General features: G+C 40.3%; 1 protein-coding gene across 14 annotated transcripts in view; it reads left to right on the top strand.

Moving 5' to 3' along the window:
• MGA (MAX dimerization protein MGA) overlaps nucleotides 1–23,605 on the top strand; it is a 167,921-nt gene that overhangs the window by 64,053 nt on the left and 80,263 nt on the right. For 4 of the 14 annotated variants that reach the window (XM_045448087.1, XM_045448082.1, XM_045448086.1 and 1 more), the window contains exon 2: nucleotides 9,665–10,795. In XM_045448087.1, coding sequence (XP_045304043.1) covers nucleotides 9,732–10,795 — 1,064 coding nt within the window. In that variant the 5' untranslated portion in view covers nucleotides 9,665–9,731. Of the gene's footprint in view, nucleotides 1–2,643; nucleotides 3,307–9,664; nucleotides 10,796–23,605 lie in introns of those variants that run through there. The other 10 variants (XM_045448093.1, XM_045448091.1, XM_045448090.1 and 7 more) reach the window with 7 other exon arrangements.

Genomic DNA, 23,605 nt, shown 5'->3' with positions numbered 1-23,605 from the left:
TCATGAGATCATGACCTGAACTGAGTTGGATGCTTAACCAAGTGAGCCACCCAGGTGCCTGAAATGAGAGAATTTTCATAGCAAGGTGAAACTCTGGAGTGTCAGCTTTAGCAGTTACTTAGCTTGGCACTCTAAACACTTGGGTTATATAAAAATGCCCTTTAAAGGAAGAAGTTCTTTTTGTTGTTGTTGTATTTTGAGAGACATTGCTCATGTGAGGGAGGGGCAGAGAAAGCAGGAAAGAGTGAATCTCAAGCAGGGTCTTCACTGCCAGTACAGAGCCTGATGTGGGGGCTCATTACCATGAACCATGAGATCATGTGCGGAGCCGAAATCAAGAATTGGACACTTAACCAACTGAGCTGCCCAAGCACCCCAAAAGAAGTTCTTATATATATCTATCTATCCAAAGAATACAACCAAGGACCCAAGTTTGAGAAACACTGCCTTAAAAGTTGAGTTTAGCCGTTTTAAGAAGGTACTTGAAAAAGCCAACCAAGAAGTGGTTACTTGGTACTAGCATGTTAAACCAAAAATGGCCCACTGAAATGGTGTGCAGTATCATTTTTAGACTAAATGAAAACAACATAAGTTCTCAGATTTTTTTTTAATGTTTATTCATTTATTGAGTGAAAAAGTGCATGTGCTCATGAGCAGGGAAGGGGCAGAGAGAGAGAGAGGGGGAGAGAGAATCCCAAGTAGGCTCCTTGCTAAAGGTGAGATCATGACCTGAGCCAAAATCAAGAGTCAGATGGTTAACCGACTGAGCTACTCAGGCACCTGCTGCCCTGTTTTTTTTTTTTTTTTTAAGTTTGAGAGAGAGTGTGTGAGCATAAACATGTGCACATGAGCAGGGGAGAGCAGTGAGAGGAAAGAGAAAACTCCAGGCAGGTTCCATGCTCAGTGCAGACCCTGATGTGGGGCTCAATCCTACAACCTTGTGATCATGACCTGCACTGAGGTCAGGAGTCGGTTGCTTAATCAACTGAGCCACCCAGGCACCCCTCAGATTCTTGGTGGTACATCTCTAGACCTTTACAGGTTAGGCAGACCCTACTTTGAAAAAACTATGGGTAGTTTTATCTTTTCCACTAGGAGATCCAGTGCTGAATCTTCAAAATATGCTGGTGGTTTGAAAAGATCTGGCATTTCATAATGTTTGCTTGTTGTAGGGAGGAAGAAAATCTCCACTTTCCCTGTCTCCCAAGATGTTCCTGAGATTCTCCAATGAGTGATACCACTTATGTTAACTCGTCTCTTTTGGGATGTAACTACCACTGCATATAGTTGTTAACCAGTAATCAGTCATTTACATCTTAGAATCAGATGCTTTAATGCTAAGTCAACATATTTTATTTCTGACTTTAATTTTGTATGAGGAAACCTTAGACCCTTGAGAGGAAGGTATTCTTGGAAGAAGTGGGAGATTCTGACAAGGCAGGAAAAGAGGTTTTTGGGGTCAGGGAAGAGGAGTAAGGTGTCAAAGAAACTGGCACTTTTCACTTTTGCCTAGGATCTTGCATATTATTCATTTGTTGTGCTCATGATGCTGTTGACAATGCCTGAATGGGGATTTCAGAGGATCTTCAGAAGCCTGTAATCTTTAGCCTACACATTTTCCAGTCCATACTAATTCCAGAAGTTTCTTCCTATGGTGCAGCAGAGGGAGTGCCCAATGAAGAGAAAAAAGACCCTTCTTCCTAATATGCCTGGAGTCCAGCTCTGATCAGTCCTGTTGGGATAAGCCTCTTCCTCTTGGCTCCTTTCTTTCAAATCCCTCATTCTTCATAGTGTTTTGTATTAAGTCATCTAGCAATTAATATGTTCCCAATTCTTGCTAATTCTTCTAAGAGTGAAAGAATAGTTTGGAAATACGGACCACAATTTCTACTCTTAACTACGGACTTCTATTTTGCCTCTTCTAAGTTTAAACAACTCTCCCTTTTTACTTGAGTGTTAGCAGCTCAGAAGAAAGAGTGGCTGATAAGGGGTAGGGAAGAAAAAATAATTTTTGAAGTTTGGGAGAAATACTGTTCCTTAATTATTAGTTCAGCAGTGGCCTGACATAATATTCAGCAGTGTTCCCTTTGCACTTCATAGCTTAAATATCTTGAACAAACAAAAACTGAAAACACAGGCATGAAAGCTTAATCTGTGGTGCAAAATTCTTGTTTCCACCTTTTACTGTTTTATTAGGACAGCTTTCATCTTTAGATCAGTCAAGTTAGTGGCAACTCTTCTTCCTTTCCCATTTGGTAACGGAGTTTTCAGTCTCCTTCCTACTTTCCTAGTGTTCTTCGGTCGTGGATATTGCAGACTCAACCACCCCCGTCTCGGTCTTTTCTTCAAGGTTTCCCGACGGTCTGGCGCTATCCAAACCTACAGCACATTGGGGAGGACGATCACGGATTCTTTTGATGAGCTCGGGAAGCCCCCCGGGGCTGTGGAGTCAGATGTGGGTGGGGCTGGGTGCGGCAGGGGCGGGGCTGCCGAGAAGCCCGAGGGAAACGGTGGAGGGCACTTTTTTGAGAAAGCCCGCGGGCGCAGGTTTCACGGTTTTCACGAAGCCTTCGTGTGTGAGGCTGAGGGAATTGGGGTGCCTTCTTCCTCCCTCGCCTTTCTTGATTCTGGAAGCTTCATTAGGCTTTTATCGGTTTCTGGGACCCGGAAAACCAGCGGCTTCAGCTCCAGGGGCGGGTCCCAAGGGTCTTGTCGCTGCTCCGGGGCCGTTTGGCCTCCTGGTGTTGGGGGAGGGGCGAGGGAGGTGCTGCTCGCGCCTCCTTTTGCGCTTGCGCGGTGGGCTCTGAGCGGGTAGGAGCGCGTGCGCGGTGACGTGGACGTCCGGTGCGCGCGCAGGCTCTTCAGCTGGAGCGGACACACGGTGTGCGAACCGAACAGAATAACCCGCCCCCAGCGGGATGTGAAGGACTACGGGTGAGGCCGGCCACGCCCCGCACGGTAACTCTCGGGCCTGGGTGGAGGGCGTCCTTTTACTACTGGCCCGATTGGAGTTTTTCGAGAGTTTGAAGCGCTTGTGGATTTGAACAGCGTGAGAAGCGTTCCTTGTGCGATCTTCGCACGCCCCAGCCAGGCCCGGCCTTGCGCGGGGCGCCGTTGGCGCGCGCCTGTGGCCCCCTGAGCGAGGCTGCGCATGTCACCTCGCGCGCGTCCCCGGCCTCACTTCCGCGTCGCGCAGCAAACTCACTGGTAACATCGACGCCAGAGAGAGCGGCCACGAGGCGGGCGGGGTGAGAAGCGCCCTTGGCGCGGCCCTGCCCTCGCGTGCGTGGGGTGCCGCACCGCATGGTACGCTCCGCATGATGACTTTCAGCGCGGCGCGGGGCTTTAGGTCGAGAGCTCTGCTTGTGCGCTTTGCATTTTAGAGCTCAGGTCTCGGGGTTCAAAAAACTCTGAGGAAAACGGTGCTGACGTCGCTTTTTAAGGAGCTGTGTGCAGCTTTTTGACACCTGTGTAAACGTCTCTTTAGCTTGTAATTTCCGGGCAAGTTGTTTGAGGCAGGACCGCGCGTGAGTTTAGTAAGGAAGGCGAGGAAGTGAGCCGTACGGGAGTGGGAACTCGGTAAACAAAGACCGGTGGCTAGTAAGTGCAGAAATGAGGGCGGGGAAAACAGGTGGGAAGAGCAGGTGTTATTTTCCTTTTTCCTCCGTGGGCAGCCTTTGGTTAGTTCTCTGTTTATGAGGTTTCCCGCGTTTGTTAAATTGTCAAGTAGGTGTCTGCTTTCAGTGGTAGGTGGGTCTGGGATATAACTAAGTTTATTTGAGCGCTAGTAACCAAAGTTGAGGGACGTGTGTGCGAAGAGTATGGGGAAGTTAGAGATCATTTCATACCGGATTAAGAGTGGAAAATGGTAATGTCTTTGAAGATGTTTGCTTTGCTTTGGGAACCCCGGGGATGCCTCCTTCTGGGGAGGGTGCAAGAAGGGGGGATGAGGGAGGTCTCAAAGGAGGGGGTGACTGATGGCAGAACGCGAGTGACCAAAGTACACCTTCTTCTGAGGGAAGACCACACTCCCAGGGTTCGCCTCGCCGAAGCAGACACGTGGATGAAGAGAACTCTCGCGCCCACCCGCGCGCCACCAGTGGGTGTTGTAAAGCTTCTCAGGCTTCTGCGGTGTAATCCCTGGCAAATACTGCCTGTTCTGCCTCTTCTTTTTGGGCACGACGCCGCGGCTAGGCTGCAGGGAAAGTGCCTGGAGGCGGCGTGACGACTGCTGGGAAGGGGGCTGGCCCGAGAGGGCCGGGTGGCTGGTTCTGTAGTCTCCACGGTAACAGAATGCGACTGGATCCCGCGGAGCGTTCGGCAGGTTCCGGCCGGCGGCACGTGATCTGTCGGGAGTCTTCTCCGGAAGAGCTTTCCTTGCGGCATTTTTTCACGTGGTTGTCGGCCAGCTGGCCTCTGCAGTTAAAAAGCGGTGATTGTGGGCCCTTGATAGTCGACGGCGACTGCTCTTCCTGGGGACTGGCAGGAGCCCTTTTCACTTACAAGGGTATGGGGTCAGTGTTGGTGTTTCTTCCAAATGTGGTTATGTTTCCAGCGGTTATGTGAGTAGAGTGGGTTGAGTTCAGCTAACAGAAAACACATGTTTAAGACGAGTAAATTCAGTGCCCTGGGTACTCAAAACAGGGTGGCTGTTTGATACTATCCGTTTCTGCCATAAAAGTTCTTCAAATTCTGCTTATGTAACTGCTGGGACCTGAGAACTTGCTAACCCTTTGTTGTTAAAGGACCATTCTTAGGAATAGAAAATGTTCCTGTAGTTAGTATTAACTAATGGTATTTGGGGAGAGAAGGAAGGGGGCATACTCTTAGGCAAATACAGTTCTTGCCTTAACACCAAAGCATTTCAGGTAGTATTTGCGATTTCCTTTACTACAGGGCTGTGGTAATGATAAAATGCCCAGGATGTTGTTTGGTCTGGAGTAAGTTCTTACTAATGAGATAACTATTAAAATCAACCTAATGGTGAAGAATTAGTGGTTGGCTATTTTACTGTTTTTGCCACCATTTGCTGTCATTTTTTAAAAGTAATGGTATTTTGATTGGGTGTTATTTGGGTGGGGGGAGTGGGGTGGGGCAGGGAGCAGTACATGAATCATTGAATTGGGTAACTACCTAATGAACTGTTGTATTTTGTAAGTTGCAGGAGGGTCATGGCTCTTGTAGTTAAACATTTCCCCAAGAGGTCACTAGTGAAAAGACGTTTAGGGTAGGGACTCTGAAATTGTAACAGTTTGTTTATGGCACTTGCCACATTACTTACCTGAAAACAACATTCTCTCTGAAAGCTTGTGTGTGTGTGTGTTCTGATGGGACTTATTCAGAATGTTAGAGTATTTGCCATCCACAACTAAACTTACTTCCTGGGCTCGTTATTATAATTTTATTACGTAGATAAATGCTTGATATTGAAAAGTTGAACTGAGGTTTTGTTTTGTTTTGTTTTTTGTAATTGTCTTCCTTAAAGTGTTTAGAGAGCCAGATATAAGGTATTTTAAAAATCTTGCTGGGAATAGATTTATTTCTGCATGAGTAACCTGATCCTTCCTAAAGTACATTTGAGTTTTGTAGTTGGTTAAAGCCTTAGAGTGTTATATATGTGTCTGAAATAGCTGAATATATTGAATTGACTATCCTTTGATTATAAGATCCTATATAGTATCCCAGAAGAATAGGCATGCTTATATTGGGAGTCTGGTATGGAGGGGCACTTGGGTGGCCCAGCTAGTTAGGTGTCCAGGCTCTTGGTCTGATCTCAGATCTTGATCTTAGGGTCTTGAGTTCAGGCCTCTCATTGGACTCATCCCTGGGCATGAAGCCTACCTAGAAAACAAGAAAAAGATTGGTATGGAGTAAGAACTCAATTCCTTTCTCCCATATCAGTAGCAGTGTATAGCTAAATAAATAAATAAATAAATAAATAAATAAATAAACGGAGATTGTTTTGGTCATAAAGTAGGTCTTTGGTTTTTTAATGCATTTTAACTAACTCATGGAATACTTTGATTGGAAGGTTTTTTCAAAAAACAACTTGGACAAATCACTAAGTCTGAAAATTATTTTTCCTGTTTTCATACACATTTTTACATTAAAAAAATTATATTATCTGTGCACAGAGTTGAAATAGGGCGGGCTGACTTTTCTGTACTTAATTTTTTTTTTTTTTGTTTAGGCAAAAGGAAAAATCTGAAATGTGTTTATGTGAAGTTAGCATAAAATTTACTTCAATGCATTCTGTAACACTAAATGGGATTTCTGTCAGTTGAATATTTGACATGTCATAGATTTTTAAGAGTGCTTTTTTAAAGCACTAGTTAAAACTTCTTTGCCCTAGTTTTACCTGTAATCTGAAAACCAAGATTTTAATTTTAGTATTATAGACGGTAATGTTTAAGAAATTCTAAACCCTTTTTAATATTCATAGGTTTGGAATATCTAAAAAGATGTTTAGGTAGTTCTTTGCCACTAAGTTCTTAGTTGTATTAAGTAAATGTACTTAAGAATGTTTTACATAATTGCTCACAAAAATGGTGGTTTGTAAAAAAAAAACAAAAACTTTGAACGTTATCAACTAAGTATAGGAATTTGCAGTTTGAATTATATGCGTTTGTAGAGGTATTAGTTTTTGTGAATTTTCTAAGCCTTATTTTTTAACGTTTATTTTGAGAGAATGCATGGGGGGGGTTGGGCACAGAGAGATGGAGAGGGAGAGGGGTGGGGGGGGAGAGCGAGGGAGGGAGGGAGGGAGAGAGAGAATCGTAAGCAAGCTCCACATTGTCAGCGCCTGGAGTCTGATGTGAGGCTCGAACTCATGAACCGTGAGATCATGACCTGAGCTGAAATAAAGTTGGATGCTTAACCTACTAGGCCACCTAGGCGCCCCTAAGCTTTATTAATTTTATAGTCCCCTTATTTTTTACTTGTAGGTCTATTTTGCTTTATCAATCTCTGATGCTGCCTAAACTTACTAGTTTTAGGAAACCAGTGAACTTAATTGCCTTAAGCCTGAGGCAGCTTTTGAAAAGAATGACCCTAAATTTTCTCTCTTAAAAAAATAAGCTCTAAATGAGAGAAGAAATTGTTTTTTCATCTTTCCTGGGTATTAGTGCTTTAGTGTAAGGAAGTGGGATTCTATTTTTATATTTAGCCATAATAGGAAACAGTAGCCAACCTTTTTGAAGTCTTGACTTTTAAAATATCTATTATCCTTAGGCTAATTGTGAATATTTTAAGTTTTTTGGTCATGTGGCCAGTTCTCTAAAAAGAGGTAAAGTTCAGATCATATGATTTTGCTGCTTGTCAGTAGCTCTGATGAAAGATAAAATTAGACTTTTTAATTAAAGTGAGTAGCATCAATAAAAGGCTGATTTGATTAATTAAAATTACTGACCCACTTATGCAGGAGTAGTGATGTAGCATCTTTTTTGTGTAAATGCTAATTAGAGATAACTTTATATCTTGTAGAATATTTAGGTAATTGAACACATCAGTTGAATTTAACAACCTGACATTTCTGTATAACTTTTTATTGAGACATAAATCACGTAACATAAAATTCACCATTTTAAAGGGTACACTTCACAGATTTTTAGTTACTGAACATTTCTGTCACCCCCAATAGAAGCCCCATACCCATTAGCAGTTGTCCCAGTTATCCCTCTCTCCTTCCCCTGGCAACCACTAATCTACTTTTCATCTCTGCAGATTTGCTTGCTTTAGACATTACATATAAATGAAATCATATGTGTGGGATTTTATTTTATTTCATTTCATTTTTTTAATGTTTCTTTGTTTATTCATTTATTTAATAATAATAACAGACAATATGAAGCAGGCTCCCCGCTCTGAACTGCCAGCACAGAGCCTGATACGGGACCCGAACCCACGAACTGTGAGATCATGAGCTGAAGTCAGATACTTAACTGACTGAGCCACCCAGATGCCCCCTTATATGTGGGATTTTAGTTAAATAAGGACTAATTTTAATTATTTTTCAAATATATTGTATGTTCACAAGGTAAAAAATTTACAGTGTTACAGTATGTTTTTTCCCACCCACCCAGTTTTCCCTTGATATAGCCAACACTAGTTCTTTTTCTATCTGTATAAATAGTATGTATGTGTGAAGCAAATACATACTCTATTCTTTCTTTAGCTTTTTGTTTTTAATTTTATCAAGAAGTGTAACATAACCTATAATTCTTTGGAACATTTTTCTCTTAATATATCTTATAGAGTATGAGTCCATAAAACTTATACATTGTTTATGTTTGTTTATTTGTTTATTTAATGTTTGTTTATTTTTGAGAGAGACGGAGGCAGAATGTGAGTGGGTTGGGGCAGAGAGAGAGGGAGACACAGAATCCGAAGCAGGCTCCAGGCTCTGAGCTGTCAGCACAGAGCTTGACATGGGGCTCGAACTCACGAGCTGTGAGATCATGACCTGAGCTGAAGTTGGACGCTCAACTGACTGAGCCACCCAGGCACCCCTGTAGTTTTGATATTTTCATGTTGCCCTGTATCATAGAGATTATGTTGTCTTACAGTCTCAGCATCTGGTTAGATGAGAATGCTGGTTGATTTACACCCTTTCCAACACCTCTACCAAATTTTGACTTTTGCTGGTGTGATGGGGTAAAAAAAAAGTGTCAGGATGGTTTTAATTATGTATGTCTCTTATTCTGACATTACGTTTTCACGGGTATTTTCTTTTGTACACTTTTTGATATAATACAGTACTGCAAATGTCTTTTCTATCTTTTATGATTAGTTTTTCTCTAGTTTTACTGTAAGAATGCACTATATAATACATATACAAAATATATTAATTGTTTATATTATGGTAAGCCTTCTGTCAACCATGGTTTATTAGTGATTGAGTTTTTGAGGAGTCAGAAGTTACAGGTTTTCTTTTTTTTTTTTTTTTTTTTTCCCAACGTTTATTTATTTTTGGGACAGAGAGAGACAAAGCATGAACGGGGGAGGGGCAGAGAGAGAGGGAGACACAGAATCAGAAACAGGCTCCAGGCTCTGAGCCACCAGCCCAGAGCCTGACGTGGGGCTCGAACTCACGGACCGCGAGATCGTGACCTGGCTGAAGTCGGACGCTTTAACCGACTGCGCCACCCAGGCGCCCACAGGTTTTCTTTTATTATTTTTTTTAACGTTTTTAATTTATTTTTTAGAGAGAGAGAGTGAGAGTGCAAGCGGGGGAGGGGCAAAGTAAGAGGGGGATACAGGATCCGAAGCAGGCTCCACACTGACAGCAGAGAGCCTGATGTGGGGCTTGAACCCACGAACTGTGAAATCATGACCTGAGCCAAAGTTGGATGCTTAACTGACTGAGCCACCTAGGCACCCCCATATAGATTTTCACCTGTGCATGCAGGAAGGAGAGGTTGGTGGTCCTAATCCCTGAGGTGTTCCAGGGTCAACTGTAGTTACATTAAAATGAATTTTAAAAAGATAATTCAATAATCCAAAGTGAATGTCAGTACATTGATAGAAAGGCAGAACCAAAGTCTTGAAAGAGTTTAGGAATATGTTTTGGGGATAGCATAATTATTCTTGTATTTTTAACTAAATAAACGTTTACTTAATTAAAGTGGTTTTGTTTTTTTGTTTTTTTGTTTTGCTTGTTTTGTAGGCTGGGAAGTCTGCTGTGACTATGTGGTGACTACAATTATCTTACTACTGAGTTTCCCCCTGGAATCATGGAGGAGAAACAGCAGATTCTATTGGCTAATCAAGATGGTGGTACAGTGGCAGGAGCAGCACCTACCTTCTTTGTCATCCTAAAACAACCAGGAAATGGCAAAACCGATCAAGGAATTTTGGTTACTAATCGGGATGCCTGTGCTTTGGCTAGCAGTGTGTCATCACCAGGAAAGTCTAAAGGGAAGATTTGCCTTCCAGCTGATTGTACTGTGGGAGGAATCACTGTCACCTTGGATAACAATAGTATGTGGAATGAATTCTATCATCGAAGCACAGAGATGATTCTGACCAAGCAGGGAAGACGCATGTTTCCATACTGTCGTTACTGGATAACAGGTTTAGATTCAAATATGAAGTATATTCTTGTCATGGATATATCTCCTGTGGATAATCATCGTTATAAGTGGAATGGTCGCTGGTGGGAACCAAGTGGGAAGGCTGAGCCCCATGTTTTGGGGAGGGTTTTTATTCACCCAGAATCTCCCTCCACAGGTCATTATTGGATGCATCAACCAGTATCTTTCTATAAACTTAAACTTACCAACAACACACTGGACCAAGAAGGGCATATCATCTTGCACTCTATGCATCGCTACCTGCCAAGACTTCATTTGGTGCCTGCAGAAAAGGCTACTGAAGTGATACAATTAAATGGCCCTGGTGTCCATACTTTTACCTTCCCACAGACTGAATTCTTTGCAGTAACAGCTTATCAGAACATTCAGATTACCCAGCTGAAAATAGATTACAATCCATTTGCTAAAGGGTTCCGGGATGATGGGCTGAATAGTAAGCCCCAGAGAGATGGAAAACAAAAGAACAGCTCTGACCAGGAAGGTAATAGTGTTCCCAGTTCTCCTGGTCAGCGGGTCCGTCTTATAGAAGGTGAGGGGTCAGAGGTACAGCTAACAGATTCAGATCCTTTATCAAGGGGTCATGAAACATCAGGCAAGGGTTTGGAGAAGGCTTCTCTTAATATAAAACGGGACTTTCTTGGCTTCATGGATATTGATTCAGCATTGGGTGAAGTTCCTCAATTGAAACAAGAGGTTACTGAAAGGTAGGTTAACAGCTTTTCTATTCTTAGAGATAAAAAGGAATATTTTGGATTAAACATTGGTTGTGTGGACTGCTGACTTGAGATATTGATAAATGCAAGCTACTATAAAATATACCATAGTGTTTACATTTTGTGAAGTGACAGCTTATTTTTTTGTAATGAGTATCAGTTGGGTTCAGGATTTAGAATTATAGGCAAATTAGATGGGATTTCACAACGGGAACCTTTTGCTCATTTAGATTTAGAGTTTGAGAATTTTTAGGCTTAGGATTTTTTTTTTTAAATTTATTATTATTAACGTTTACTTTTGAGAGAGAGAGAGAGAGAGAGAGAGAGAGCGCGCGCGAGCGCGTGAGCAGAGAGAGAGGGAGACACAGAATCCAAAGGAGACTCCAGGCTCTGAGCTGTCAGCACAGAGCCCAATGTGGAGCTTGAACCCATGAACTGTGAGCTCATGACCAGAGCCAAAGTTGGATGCTTAACCGACTGAGCCACCCAGGCGCACTTGTAGTCCATTTTAAAATTAGACATTTTCTTAAGTTTTAGGAGTTTTTTGTATATTTTGGAAAAGCAGTCCTTTATCAAATGTGAGTTTTGCAAATATATTCTCCCATTCTGTGGCTTGTTTTTTTTCATCCTCTTGATAATTGTCTTTCACAGAGTAGTTTTTTTATTTTTTAGGAGTTTTCTTATTTTATGAAATTCAGCCTATCAATTATTTCTTTCATGGATCTTGCCTTTGGTGTTGTATTTAAAATGTCGTTATCATACCCAAGGTCCTGTAGGCTTCCTCCAATGATATCTTTCAGAAATCTTACAGTTTTGTGTTTTATATTTCGGTTTATGATCCATTTTAACTTATTTTTTGTGAATGGTGGAAGGTCTGTGTCTAGATTCAGTTTTTTGCATGTGGATGTCCTGCCATTCCTGTACCATTTGTTGAGAAGGTGATCTTTGCTCTTTTGTGTTGTTTTTTGCTCCTTTACCAAAGATTGGGTGACCACACTTATGGGGGTCTATTCTGTTTTATTTATTAAAAAGTTTATTTTGAAAGTGAGAGCATGAGTGAGTGGTGGAGGGGCAGAGAGAAAGAGAGAGAGAGAGAGAGAGAGAGTGTGAGTGAATCCCAAGCAGGCCCTGTGCTGTCAGTGCTGAGTCCCACATGGGGCCCAGTCCCAGTACCCTGGGATCATGACCTGAACTGAAACCAAGAGTTGGACACTTAACTGACTGAGCCACCCAGGCACCCCAAATTCTTTTTAAGTTCAAATCCACATGTTCATTGCTGGTATATAGGAGAGTGCTCTTTTGTATATTAACCTTGTATTCTGCAACCTTGCTATAATAGCTTAGTAATCCCAGAAGTTTTTTGTTAACCTTTCGGATTTCCTACCTAGATGATCATGTTATTTGTGAACAAAGGTAGTTTTCTTTATTAAAAAAAAATTTTTTTTAATGTTTATTTATTTTTGAGAAAGAGTGAGAGAGACAGAGTGTGAGCCAGGGAGGGGCAGAGAAAGAGGGAGACAGAATCTGAAGCCGGATCCAGGCTTCACTTAACCGTTTGAGCCACCCAGGCACACCAAGGCAGTTTTCTTTCTTTCTCCCCAGCCAGTCTATATTACTTTCATTTTCATTTCTTGTTTTATTGTACTAGGTAGGATTTCCAGTATGATGTTGAAGTGTGAGGGGAGATATCCTTGAACTTGGGAAAGGTTCTAGTTTCTCATATTTCATATGATGTTAGCTTTGTTTAATGGATATTCTTAACCAAGTTGAGAAAATCTCCTTCCAATTTTAGTTTACTTAGTTTTTAATCATAAATGGGTGGTGGATTTTGTCAGATGCTTCTTTTCAATTTTACTGATACGGTCATCTGAATTTTCTTTTTAAGTCTGTTGTGATGGATTACATTAATTGATTTTCAAATGTTGAATCAGGCTTGTGTACCTGGGATACATCCCATTTGCTTATGACGTATAATTCTTCTTATATGTTGTTGGATTCATTTTGCTATTTTGTTAAAGGTTTTTGCGTCTGTTCATGAGAGATGACAATCTGTCATTTTCTTAGAATGTCTTTGTCTGGTTTTGGTATTAGGGTAATGTTGGCCTCAGAGAACGAGTTAGAATTATTCCCTCTGTATATCATCTGGAAGAGCCTTTAGATAATTGATTTAATTGCTTCCGTAATTGGGAAAATTCACAAGTGAACCCATCTGGGCCTGGTGCTTTCTGTTTTGGAAGGTTATTATTGATTCAGTTTCTTTAATAGAGGCCTATTCCGATTGCCTATTTCTTGTGTGAGTTTTGGCAGATTGTTTTTTTTCAAGGAATTGGTCCGTTTTCATCTAGTTTGTCCAATTTGTGGTCAAAGTATCCTTTATTATTTTCTTGATGTCCATGGTATCTGTAGTGATATACTCTTATTATCACATTGTATATTTCTGATTGTAGTAATTTGTTTTCTCTTTTTATTTTTTCTTATTAGTCTGGCTAAGGGCTTACTGATTTTTTTGATCTTTTTAAAGTAGCAGTTTTTGGGTGTTTCTCTTCTCCCAGGTCAGTTAAGCTCTAATAAAAACTTAGTAGGTTAGGCTCTGGTTAACTAATTTCTCTAGAGGTCAAGCCTCATTGTTAGGAACAGAGTGCTTCCTCCTGCACTGCTGGGTTTTCTTTTCTTCATGAGAGGATATTTACTGTGAGCACCTGGTCTAGCTCCTGGAGGTAAAACTCATAAAAGTGTGAGGGCCCTTCTGTGACTGAGTTCCACTGGGGTTTTTAACTTTCATATTTGTTCACACTGAGCCTCTAGCAATTTGTTGGTTATAATTCAGGTTTTTCTACTCCAGTGCTGGTTCCCAAAATGGGTTTTTACTTGTCAGTCTGTCTTCTACTAAAGCCCTGACCCCCTGTATTCACCTATCTCAGTAGTTTGCCACTGTGTCTTCACCTCTCTTATGGGTCCAAAAAGAGTTGTGATTTATTCAGTCTGTTTAGCATTTTACTTGTTTAGGACATAGTGGCAACTTCCAAGCTTCCTAACATGTGGAACTAAAACCCAGAAACTTGCCTTATTTGGAATGTTGGAGCACAAGTTTGGCAGAAATAAATCCCAGCTCAGTATTTTTCCTTTACCTTCCCTTTCTCACTGAATACAAATCCTATCAACAATTACTATTCTTTGAGTTTGGAATCCCCATGTTCATGAGTTTCCCTTGACTTGTTTATGGACAAGTCAGTGCTTTGTGTTTTCTAAGAATTGTTGTTGGAGTGAATGCTACTCAATTTAGTTTTGTTTCTTCTTTTTTAAAAAAAGCTTTTTAAAATGTTCATTTTTGAGAGAGAAAGAGAGCATGCGTGGGGGAGAGGCAGAGAGAGAGAGGGAGACAGAATCTGAAGCAGGCTCCAGGCTCTGAGCAGTCAGCACAGAGCCTGACATGGGGCTTGAACTCACGAATCATGAGATCATGACCTGAGCCAAAATAGGATGCTTAACTGACTGCACCACCAGGTGCCCCAGGTCTTGTTTTTTTCTATCAAGGGAAAGTTCTTTTCAGTTTTTGCTTATCACTGTGGTATTTTTATAGTTGTAACTGGTGAATGCTGTCTATAATAACTGATTTTCCAACCATAGTCTAATCATAATCACCCAACACAATTAAAAATGAATTTGAACAGTTTGCCCTCAGTTCACCTTTTTTTATTTAAGTAAAAAATTTTTAAAGTTCATTTTTATTTAGTTTGAGAGAGGAGAGAGAGAATCTTAAGTAGTTTCCACTCTCAGCACAGAAACCAGTGTGGGGCTTGATCTCATGAACTGTGAGATCATGACTTCAGCTGAAATCCAGAGTCAAGAGTTGGATGCTTAACCAGCTGAGCCTCCCAGGTGCCCCTGATTATTGTAATTTTTGTGGTATGCTTTGAAATAGAGAAGTATGTTTCCCAACTTGGTTCTTTTTTTTCAAGCTTGTTTTGGCTATTTGAGATCCCTGGAAATGCTGTATGAAATTCAGCTTCTACAAAAAAGACCATTGTGTTTTTGATAATTGTTACACTATATCTGCATGTTGCTTTGGGTAGTGTTGTTACCTTAAAAGTGTTGTGTTTTCCAATCCATGGACATGGGATATCTTTCCATTCAGGTCACTTTTAATTTTTTTAATGTTTATTTTTGAGAGGCAGAGGAAGGGCAGAGAGAGAGGGAGACGCAGAATCCAAAGAAGGCTCCAGGCTCTAAGCTGTCAGCACAGGCCCGAAGTGGGGCTCGAACCCATGAACCATGAGATCAAGACCTGAGCAGAAAAAGTCTTAGGCTTAACTAACTGACTGAGCCACCCAGGCACCCCACTGTTTAGGTCTTTAATTTCTTTCAGCAATACTGTATACTTTTTTTTTTAATTTTTTGTAATGTTTTTATTTATTTTTGAGACAGAGAGAGACAGAGCATGAGCGGGGGAGGGGCAGAGAGAGAGGGAGACACAGAATCAGAAGCAGGCTCCAGGCTCTGAGCTATCAGCACAGAGCCTGACATGGGGCTCGAACTCACGGACTGTGAGATCATGACCCGAGCTGAAGTCGGATGCCCAACTGACTGAGCCACCCAGATGCCCCTACTCTATACTTTTTTTTTTTTTTTTTTTTTTTAAATTTTTTTTTCAACGTTTATTTATTTTTGGGACAGAGAGAGACAGAGCATGAACGGGGGAGGGGCAGAGAGAGAGGGAGACACAGAATCGGAAACAGGCTCCAGGCTCTGAGCCATCAGCCCAGAGCCTGACGCGGGGCTCGAACTCACGGACCGCGAGATCGTGACCTGGCTGAAGTCGGACGCTTAACCGACTGCGCCACCCAGGCGCCCCTACTCTATACTTTTTAATGTAAAAAAGTCTTTGCTTCCTTGGTTAAATGTATTCCTACATATTTTACTCTTGCTTTTTTTTTTTTTTTAAATGTTTATTTAGTTTTGAGAGAAGAGCACAGGGGATGGGCATAGAGAGAGGGCAACAGAGGATCTGAAGCGGGCTCTGTGCTGACAGCAGAGAGCTCAATGCTGGGCTTGAACTCATGGAACCATGAGATCCTGACCTGGGTCAAAGTCAGAAGCTTAGCCAACTCAGCCACACAGGCGCCCCTGTATTTTATCCTTTTTGATTGTATTGCGAATAGAATGGTTTTCTTAATTTCCTTTTTGAAAAGGAAATTGCTGTGTTTTATATTGTGTATTGCTCAGTATAAAAACGTATTCATGGGGCGCCTGGGTGGCGCAGTCGGTTAAGCGTCCGACTTCAGCCAGGTCACGATCTCATGGTCCGTGAGTTCGAGCCCCGCATCGGGCTCTGGGCTGATGGCTCAGAGCCTGGAGCCTGTTTCCGATTCTGTGTCTCCCTCTCTCTCTGCCCCTCCCCCATTCATGCTCTGTCTCTCTCTGTCCCAAAAATAAATAAACGTTGGAAAAAAAAAAAAAAAAGTATTCATTCTTACATGTTGATTTTTGTATCCTTTGCTTTGCTGAATTTATTGATTTTCTTGCTATGTGTGTATTTTTTAGAGTTTTCTATATATAAGATCATGTTATCTATGAATTGACATAGCTTTATTTCTTTTCCAAATTGAATGTATATTATTTCTCTTTCTTGCCTAATTGCTATAGCTAGAACTTCTAGTACTATATTTAGAAGTGCTGAAAGCTGGAGCATTGGGGTTTTAAATTGCATTTTGCTAAGTTGGTAAAGTTGATCATCTTTTTATATACTTACCAGCCATTGGGATTCCTCAGGTGATCATAGATGTGAGAGGTTTTTCTTGGACACCATTTTTCCCCTTTGATTAGTTTGTTTACCCTTTGGCAAAACCCATGTTGTTTTAATTAGTATAGCTTTGTAATGGTAGTTGCCTGACTTTTAGATTCCACCTAGGGTCCTACTCTACTCCACCTTTTAAAAAAATTAGTCATTGTTCTTACCTGCTTTGATGTGTTTATTATTTTGTTTCTATTGCAGACATTATTCTTATAAATGTTGGAATGCCTTTCCCTCCAGTTTTGCCCTTATTTGTCAGACTTTTAATTTTTTAAAAGTAATTGGATACTGTTATTTCTCAGTTTAACTCTTCAGAGTCTACTGATTGCCTTAAAAGAAAATATTAAGTAAAAATAGTATTATTTTGTTTCAACCCCAACTATTACAGTCTGCAGTTTAGTTCTGACATTAACAACTGAGCTGGTGTTAGTTTCCACAAGTTTGAAGACATGGTCCCCTAGAAGACTGCCCCTACTTCAGATAGCTGCCTTAACTGGTGTCTCCAAGTTACTTGGACTTCTTAACATTTGGCTGCAAATTCATAGGTTCTCATGAACACCCTCAGGCTTACTAATTCCCTAGAATGACTCCATAGAACTCAGGGAAGGACTGTATTTATGACAGCAGTTTATTATAAAGGATGCAGATTAGAATCATTCATATGAAGAGATAGAGAGTGAGGTCAGGAGGGTCTCAAATGTAGAGCCTCCATGCTCTCTCCCCAGGAGACCTGTAGGGTGTGTCACCCTCCTGGCATATGGATGTGTTCACCAACTAGGAAACGCCTTTGAGTTTTGGTGTCCGCTTTTGTTAAGGTTTCAAGTAGGTGTGGACTAAGTCACTGGCCAGGTGATTGAACTTAATCTCTCCAGCGCCCTTCCCCTCCCTGCAGGTCAGGTTGCTTTGTAGCCCCAATCCTCTAATCACAGGGTGGGTCCTTCTAGTGACCAGTCCCCATCATGAAGCTTTATAGGACCTCACTGTTGAGTTACCTCATTAGCGTAGTCTTAAGTGTGATCCAGTGGGCTCATGAATAATACAGACACTTTTATTTATTTATTTTTTTAAGAGAAAGAATAGAGTGCCCACACCCATGCATGGGGAGGGGCAGAGGGAGAGAGGGAGGGAGAAAGAATCTTAAAAAGGCTCCATGCCCAGAGCATCTGATGTGGGATGTGGGGCTCCATCCCTGGACTGTGTGATCATGACCCGAGTGGAAATCAAGTTGAATGCTCGACTGACTGAGCCACATAGGCTCCCCTAGCAAAGACTCTTCTATCACTTAGGAATTTCCAAGGGTTTTATAGAAACTCTGTGTTAGGAACACTGGATGAAGACCAGACAAGTTCATTATATGATAAGTATATACACATAGTTTAAAAAGCTTAAATAAAACCACATGGTGAAAAAGACACTCTCTTGCTTCATTCCTCTTTACCCCCTAGAGTTCTTCCTAAAGGAAATTTGATTTTTCACTTGCAGTCATTTCTAGTGATATCTGTCTCTGTCTAAATCATATGCAATGCCAACTAATTATCATATTTACATGTTATCCAAGTCTTTCAGTTTTTCTTCCCTTGTCAGTACAGTTGTCACAAAAATATCCATTTTTAATGCTGTGATATAAATTTTCTATACTGTTTAGCCAAATAGTATATCATAAACACATTTTCTTGTATAATTTTGTTTTTTAGTAATTGTTACCATATTTTTTCTTTCCCTTAGTTTTCTATATGCCTAGTGGTAATTCTTTTCAAATTCTTTTTAAAATTTATTTTTTATTTTTCTAATGTTTTTATTTATTTTTGAGGTAGAGAGAGACAGAGCATGAGCAGGGGAGGGGCAGAGAGAGAGGGAGACACAGAATCCGAAGCAGGCTCCAGGCTCCGAGTTGTCAGCACAGAACCCGATGCGGCCTCGAACTCACGAACCGTGAGATCATGAGCTGAGCTGAAGTCGGACGCTCAACCAACTGAGCCACCCAGGCGCCCCACTTCTTTTCAGATTCTTAAGTTAAACTTGAAATTTCTCAGTTTACTTAGACACGCACACACTTTTCATCTAATTAACGTAAAATTTTTTTTGTCTCCTGAATACTATCTTGAGTTGCTCTTGTCTGCCTTTGTCAATCTGAACTAGTTGTTCTCTGAGACTGTAAAGGTTCGGGATTTCACTTTGCTGTCATCCTGCTGACTCTGCATTTAACATTGTTTTGTATAGGTCCTCCTATTTCCTGTATCTTCAGTTGTCTCTATTGCTTTGTGTTCTCTTTTTTTTTTTTGGTCAAGTACATCTTTTTGTTCCCTCAGAAAGAATGTATGGTACGTAGAATTTTGGAATATTTAAATAAAATCACTTCTGATGGAAATAGTAGTGTCCTTTCAACTTGCTTTGCCCTTTTCAACCCTTAGTTTTCTTCTTGCATGGTGAAAAGTAACTTTGTTATATCCTCCTGCTTTATATATTTGGTTGGGTATAGAGTTCTTTGCTTGAAAACGTGTCCTTGTGTTCCAGTTACCTGTTGAGAAGGTTTTTTTTTTTTAATTTTATTTTTTACTTTTTAAAATTTACATCCAAATTAGTTAGCATATAGTGCAACAATGATTTCAGGAGTAGATTCCTTAATGCCCCTTACCCGTTTAGCCCATCCCCCCTCCCACAACCCCTCCAGCAACTCCTCCAGTAACCCTCAGTTTGTTCTCCATATTTATGAGTCTCTTCTGTTGTGTCCCCCTCCCTGTTTTTATATTATTTTTGTTTCCCTTCTCTTATGTTCATTTGTTTTGTCTCTTAAAGTCCTCATATGAGTGAAGTCATATGATTTTTGTCTTTCTCTCTCTGACTGACTGATTTCACTTAGCATAATACCCTCCAGTTCCATCCACGTAGTTGCAAATGGCAAGATTACATTCTTTTTGATTGCCGAGTAATACTCCATTGTATGTATGTATGTATATATATATATATACCACATCTTTATCCATTCATCCATCGATGGACATTTGGGCTCTTTCCATACTTTGGCTATTGTTGATAGTGCTGCTGTCAACATGGGGGTGCATGTGTCCCTTCGAAACAGCACACCTGTATCCCGTGGATAAATGCCTAGTAGTGCAATTGCTGGGTCATAGGGTAGTTCTATTTTTAGTTTTTTGAGGAACCTCCATATTGTTTTCCAGAGCGGCTACACCAGCTTGCATTCCCGGAGGTTTTTTTTAGTAAGCTCTGTGACCAGTGTAGGGCTTGAACTAACAACCCCAAGATCAAAAGTCTCGTGCTCTAGGGACTGAGCCTGCCAGTCCCCCCCAACCCCCGCCTTGAGAAGTTTGATGTCCTTTTGATTCCTGCTCCTTTGATGCTCTTAACATCTTTTGTTGATCTCTCATATTATGAAATTTCACATTGATAAGCTTTGGTGTGGTTCTCATTGTTGTGTGCTGTGTTTTTTTAAATCAAATTCATGTTCTTTAGTTGTAGGAACATATTTAGTATTATTATTCTGGTAAATTTTCCACTTAAGTTTTTGGTTGGATGTTCAATCTCCTGGATTACTTTATATGGTCTTTTTTTTTTCCCTGTCATTATCTTTTTGCTCTACTTTACATGAGGTTTTCTTGATTTAATATCTAACTTACTGAAGACTTTTTTTTTTTTTTTTTTTTTTTTTACATTTTATTTATTTTTGAGAGAGAGAGCAAGAGAGACAGAGAACAAGTAGGGGAGAGGCAGAGAGAGAGGGAGATACAGAATTCGAAGCAGGCTCCACGCTCTCAGCTGTCAGCACAGAGCCCGATGCGGGGCTCCAGCTCACAACTCTGAGATCGTGACCTGATCCGAAGTCCGACGCTTAACCGACTGAGCCACTCAGGGGCCCCACTTACTGAAGTTTTTATTACAGTCATGATTACAACCATGTTATGGTTTCTTCAGTCGGTTGAGCGTCCGACTTCAGCTCAAGTCATGATCTCAATGGTTTGTGAGTTTGAGCCCCATGTCAAGCTCTGTGCTGACAGCTTGGAGCCTGGAGCCTGCTTCAGATTCTGTGCCTCCCTCTCTGTCTGCCCCAACCCACTCATATTCTGTCTCTGTCTCTCTCAAAAATAAATAAACATTAAAAAAAAATCAGATTTCTATTATTTTTAAAAATTTTATTATTTAAAAACAATTTTTCTTAAAGTTTATTTTTGAGATAGAGAGAGAGCATGAGTGGGGGTCGGGGGGAGAGGCACAGAATCCAAAGCAGGCTCCAGACTCTGAGCTGTTAGCACAGAGCTGGACTTGGGGCTCGAACTCATGAATCTTGATATCATGACCTCTGCCAAAGTTGAACGCTTAACTGATTGAGCCACCCAGCAGCCCCTGATTTTTCTTTTTTTAAGCTTATTTATTTATTTTGAGAGAGAGAAAAAATCTCAAGAAGGCTCCCCAGTGTCAGCACCGTGCCTGATGCGGGCTCCAGCTCAAGAACTGTAAGATCATGACCTGAACCGAAATCGAGTCAGTTGCTTAATGAGCCACAAGCACCCTAGATTTCAATTTCTTAATTTCTTTCTTTCTTTTTCTTTCTTTCTTTCTTTCTTTCTTTCTTTCTTTCTTTCTTTCTTTCTTTCTTTCTTTCTTTCTTTCTTTCTTTCTCTTTCTTTCTTTCTTTCTTTCTTTCTTTCTTTCTTTCTTTCTTTCTTTCTCTCTTTCTTTTTCCTTCTTTCTTTATTTTGGGAGAGACAGAAACAGCGTGAGTGGGGGAGAGGCAGAGGAGGAAGGGGCTAGAGAGAGAATCCCAAGCATGCTCTTCACTGCCAGCACAGAGCCTGATGTGGGGCTTGAACCCATGAGATCATGACCTAAGCCAAAACCAAGAGCTGGACGTTTAACCAACTGAGCCACCCAGGCACCCTAACCCAGATTTCAGTTTCTAGGAGCTCTTTGTTTTCTTCTGCATTTTACATTTCCATTTTCCAGTGGATTTCTTTTTTCTGTTAATCTAATAACCAGTTTCATGGAAGGCATTGTTATAGTTTCTTCTAAGGTGCATCAGTAGTTACTTGTACATATGTTTATAATAGCATCTATTAAGTAACATGTTGTCTTCTTGTATGTCTCCTGTACTGGTGTGTAAATTCCTTGAATGTAATGACTGTGCTTTATTTGTTCTGGCAATAATCCCTGTGCCCAAGAAAATATAATGGCATGTTTTAGGTGCTCAGTAAATGTTGACTGGTTTTATCTATAGCACTTACAGCTTTTTAAATGTGTTTCAGAGTAATGGCACATATCCTGTTTATTTGTTGCATTGATTATTATCAAAAAAGTAATCCTTTTTTTAAATTGTACAAATTGTTGGTTTTGCTTATATTCTTGCTTAAATAATCTTTCACCTAATTTATTTGGATAGAGGCTTCTTAGAAGTATGAAATTTCAGGGTTCTTTGCAAAATCCTCCCGCCAAGACAAATTTTCATGCATTATGCATAAAGTTTTTATTGGAAGATAAGGAGAGATCCTTTCTGAGAACCTTTCTAACTGAACAAGTTTAATTTCCCAGGAAAACGTGAAAGCAATTACTGCAGTAACAGCCAACATCTAGCTTCATGAAGTTCTCTGCTACTGAAAACAAAATTCAGGTGGTGTGACTAAGGGAAAAGAAAATACAGGTTTTTTTCTACATCGTGGAAGTTATTATCTTGAAATTGAAGATAATTAGAGAACTTTCATTAAATGTTAATCCTTAATTAATTGATAGAGAATGACATTTTTATATGAATTTATTTAAAAATTGACATAACAGGGAATGGAAAAAGAGGGCTTGTTTTGCTTATTAGCCTTTTAAAAAAAGATGAAGGAAACTGGATTGCAAAATTATAAATTTGTTAAAAAGCCTTGAGTTGTCACTTAAAACGGGTGGATTTTATTTCTTGTGCTTTTGATTTTAGCCGTTCTGATAGGTGTGAGGTGATAAGTTTATGGCTTTGATATGCATTTCCCTGATGATTTGTGATGTTGAGCATTTTTCTTGTGTTGGCCATCTGTAGGTTTTCTTTGGAAAAATGTCAGTTCCTGTTCTCTGCCCACCTTTAATTGGATTACTATTTTTTTAGTGTTGACTTGTAAAAGTTCTGTATATATTTTGAGTATTAACCCCTAATGGGTATATTGTTTGCAAATATCCTCTCCCCTTCTGTAGGTTGTCTTTTTATTTTGTTGATGATTTCCTTTGTTGTGCAAAAGCTCTTTATCTTGGTGTAGTCCCAGTAGTTTAATTTTGCTTTTGTTTCCCTTACCAACAGAGATGTATCTAGAAAAATGTTTCTGAGATGATGTCAAAGAGATAACTGCTTGTGTTTGTTTTCCTCTAGCAATTTTATGGTTTCAGGTCTCACATTTAGGTCTTTGTTTTGAGTTTATTTTTGTGTATGGTGTAAGAAAGTGTTTCAAGAAATTAGTGTTGGTGAGGATACACAGACAAAGGATCCCTTGTGCACTGTTGACATGAATGTATGCTGGTGCAGCCACTCTGGAACACAGTATGGAGTTTGTAAAAAATTTTTTTTTAATAGTATTATCACATGATCCCTTAATCCTTTTATTGGAGGATTACCCCCCAAAATTGGATTACCCCTCCAAAAATGAAAATACTAATTTCAACAGATATGTGCTACCCTATGTTTATTGCAGCATTACTTAACAATAGCTAAGATTTGGAAAGAACTCAAGTGTCCATTCAAAGATGAATGGATAAAGATGTAAATACATACAATGGAATATTATTCAGCCATAAAAAAGGATGAGATTGTGCCATTTGCAATAACAAGGATGGATCTAGAGTATATAAAGCTAAGTGAAATAAATCAGGGAAAGAAAATATATGATTTCACTCAAAATTTAAGAAAGAGAATTTCAGAAAAGAATGTAGAAGGAAAAAACCCCTAAAAACCAGACTCTTAAATATAGAGAACAGACTGGTGGTTGCCAAGGAGAGGTTAGTGGGGGGATGGGTAAAATAGATGAAGGAAA

Source organism: Leopardus geoffroyi, chromosome B3, assembly GCF_018350155.1.
Source record: "Leopardus geoffroyi isolate Oge1 chromosome B3, O.geoffroyi_Oge1_pat1.0, whole genome shotgun sequence".
NCBI lineage: Eukaryota > Metazoa > Chordata > Mammalia > Carnivora > Felidae > Leopardus > Leopardus geoffroyi.
This window is presented reverse-complemented; position numbering and strand designations above follow the sequence as displayed.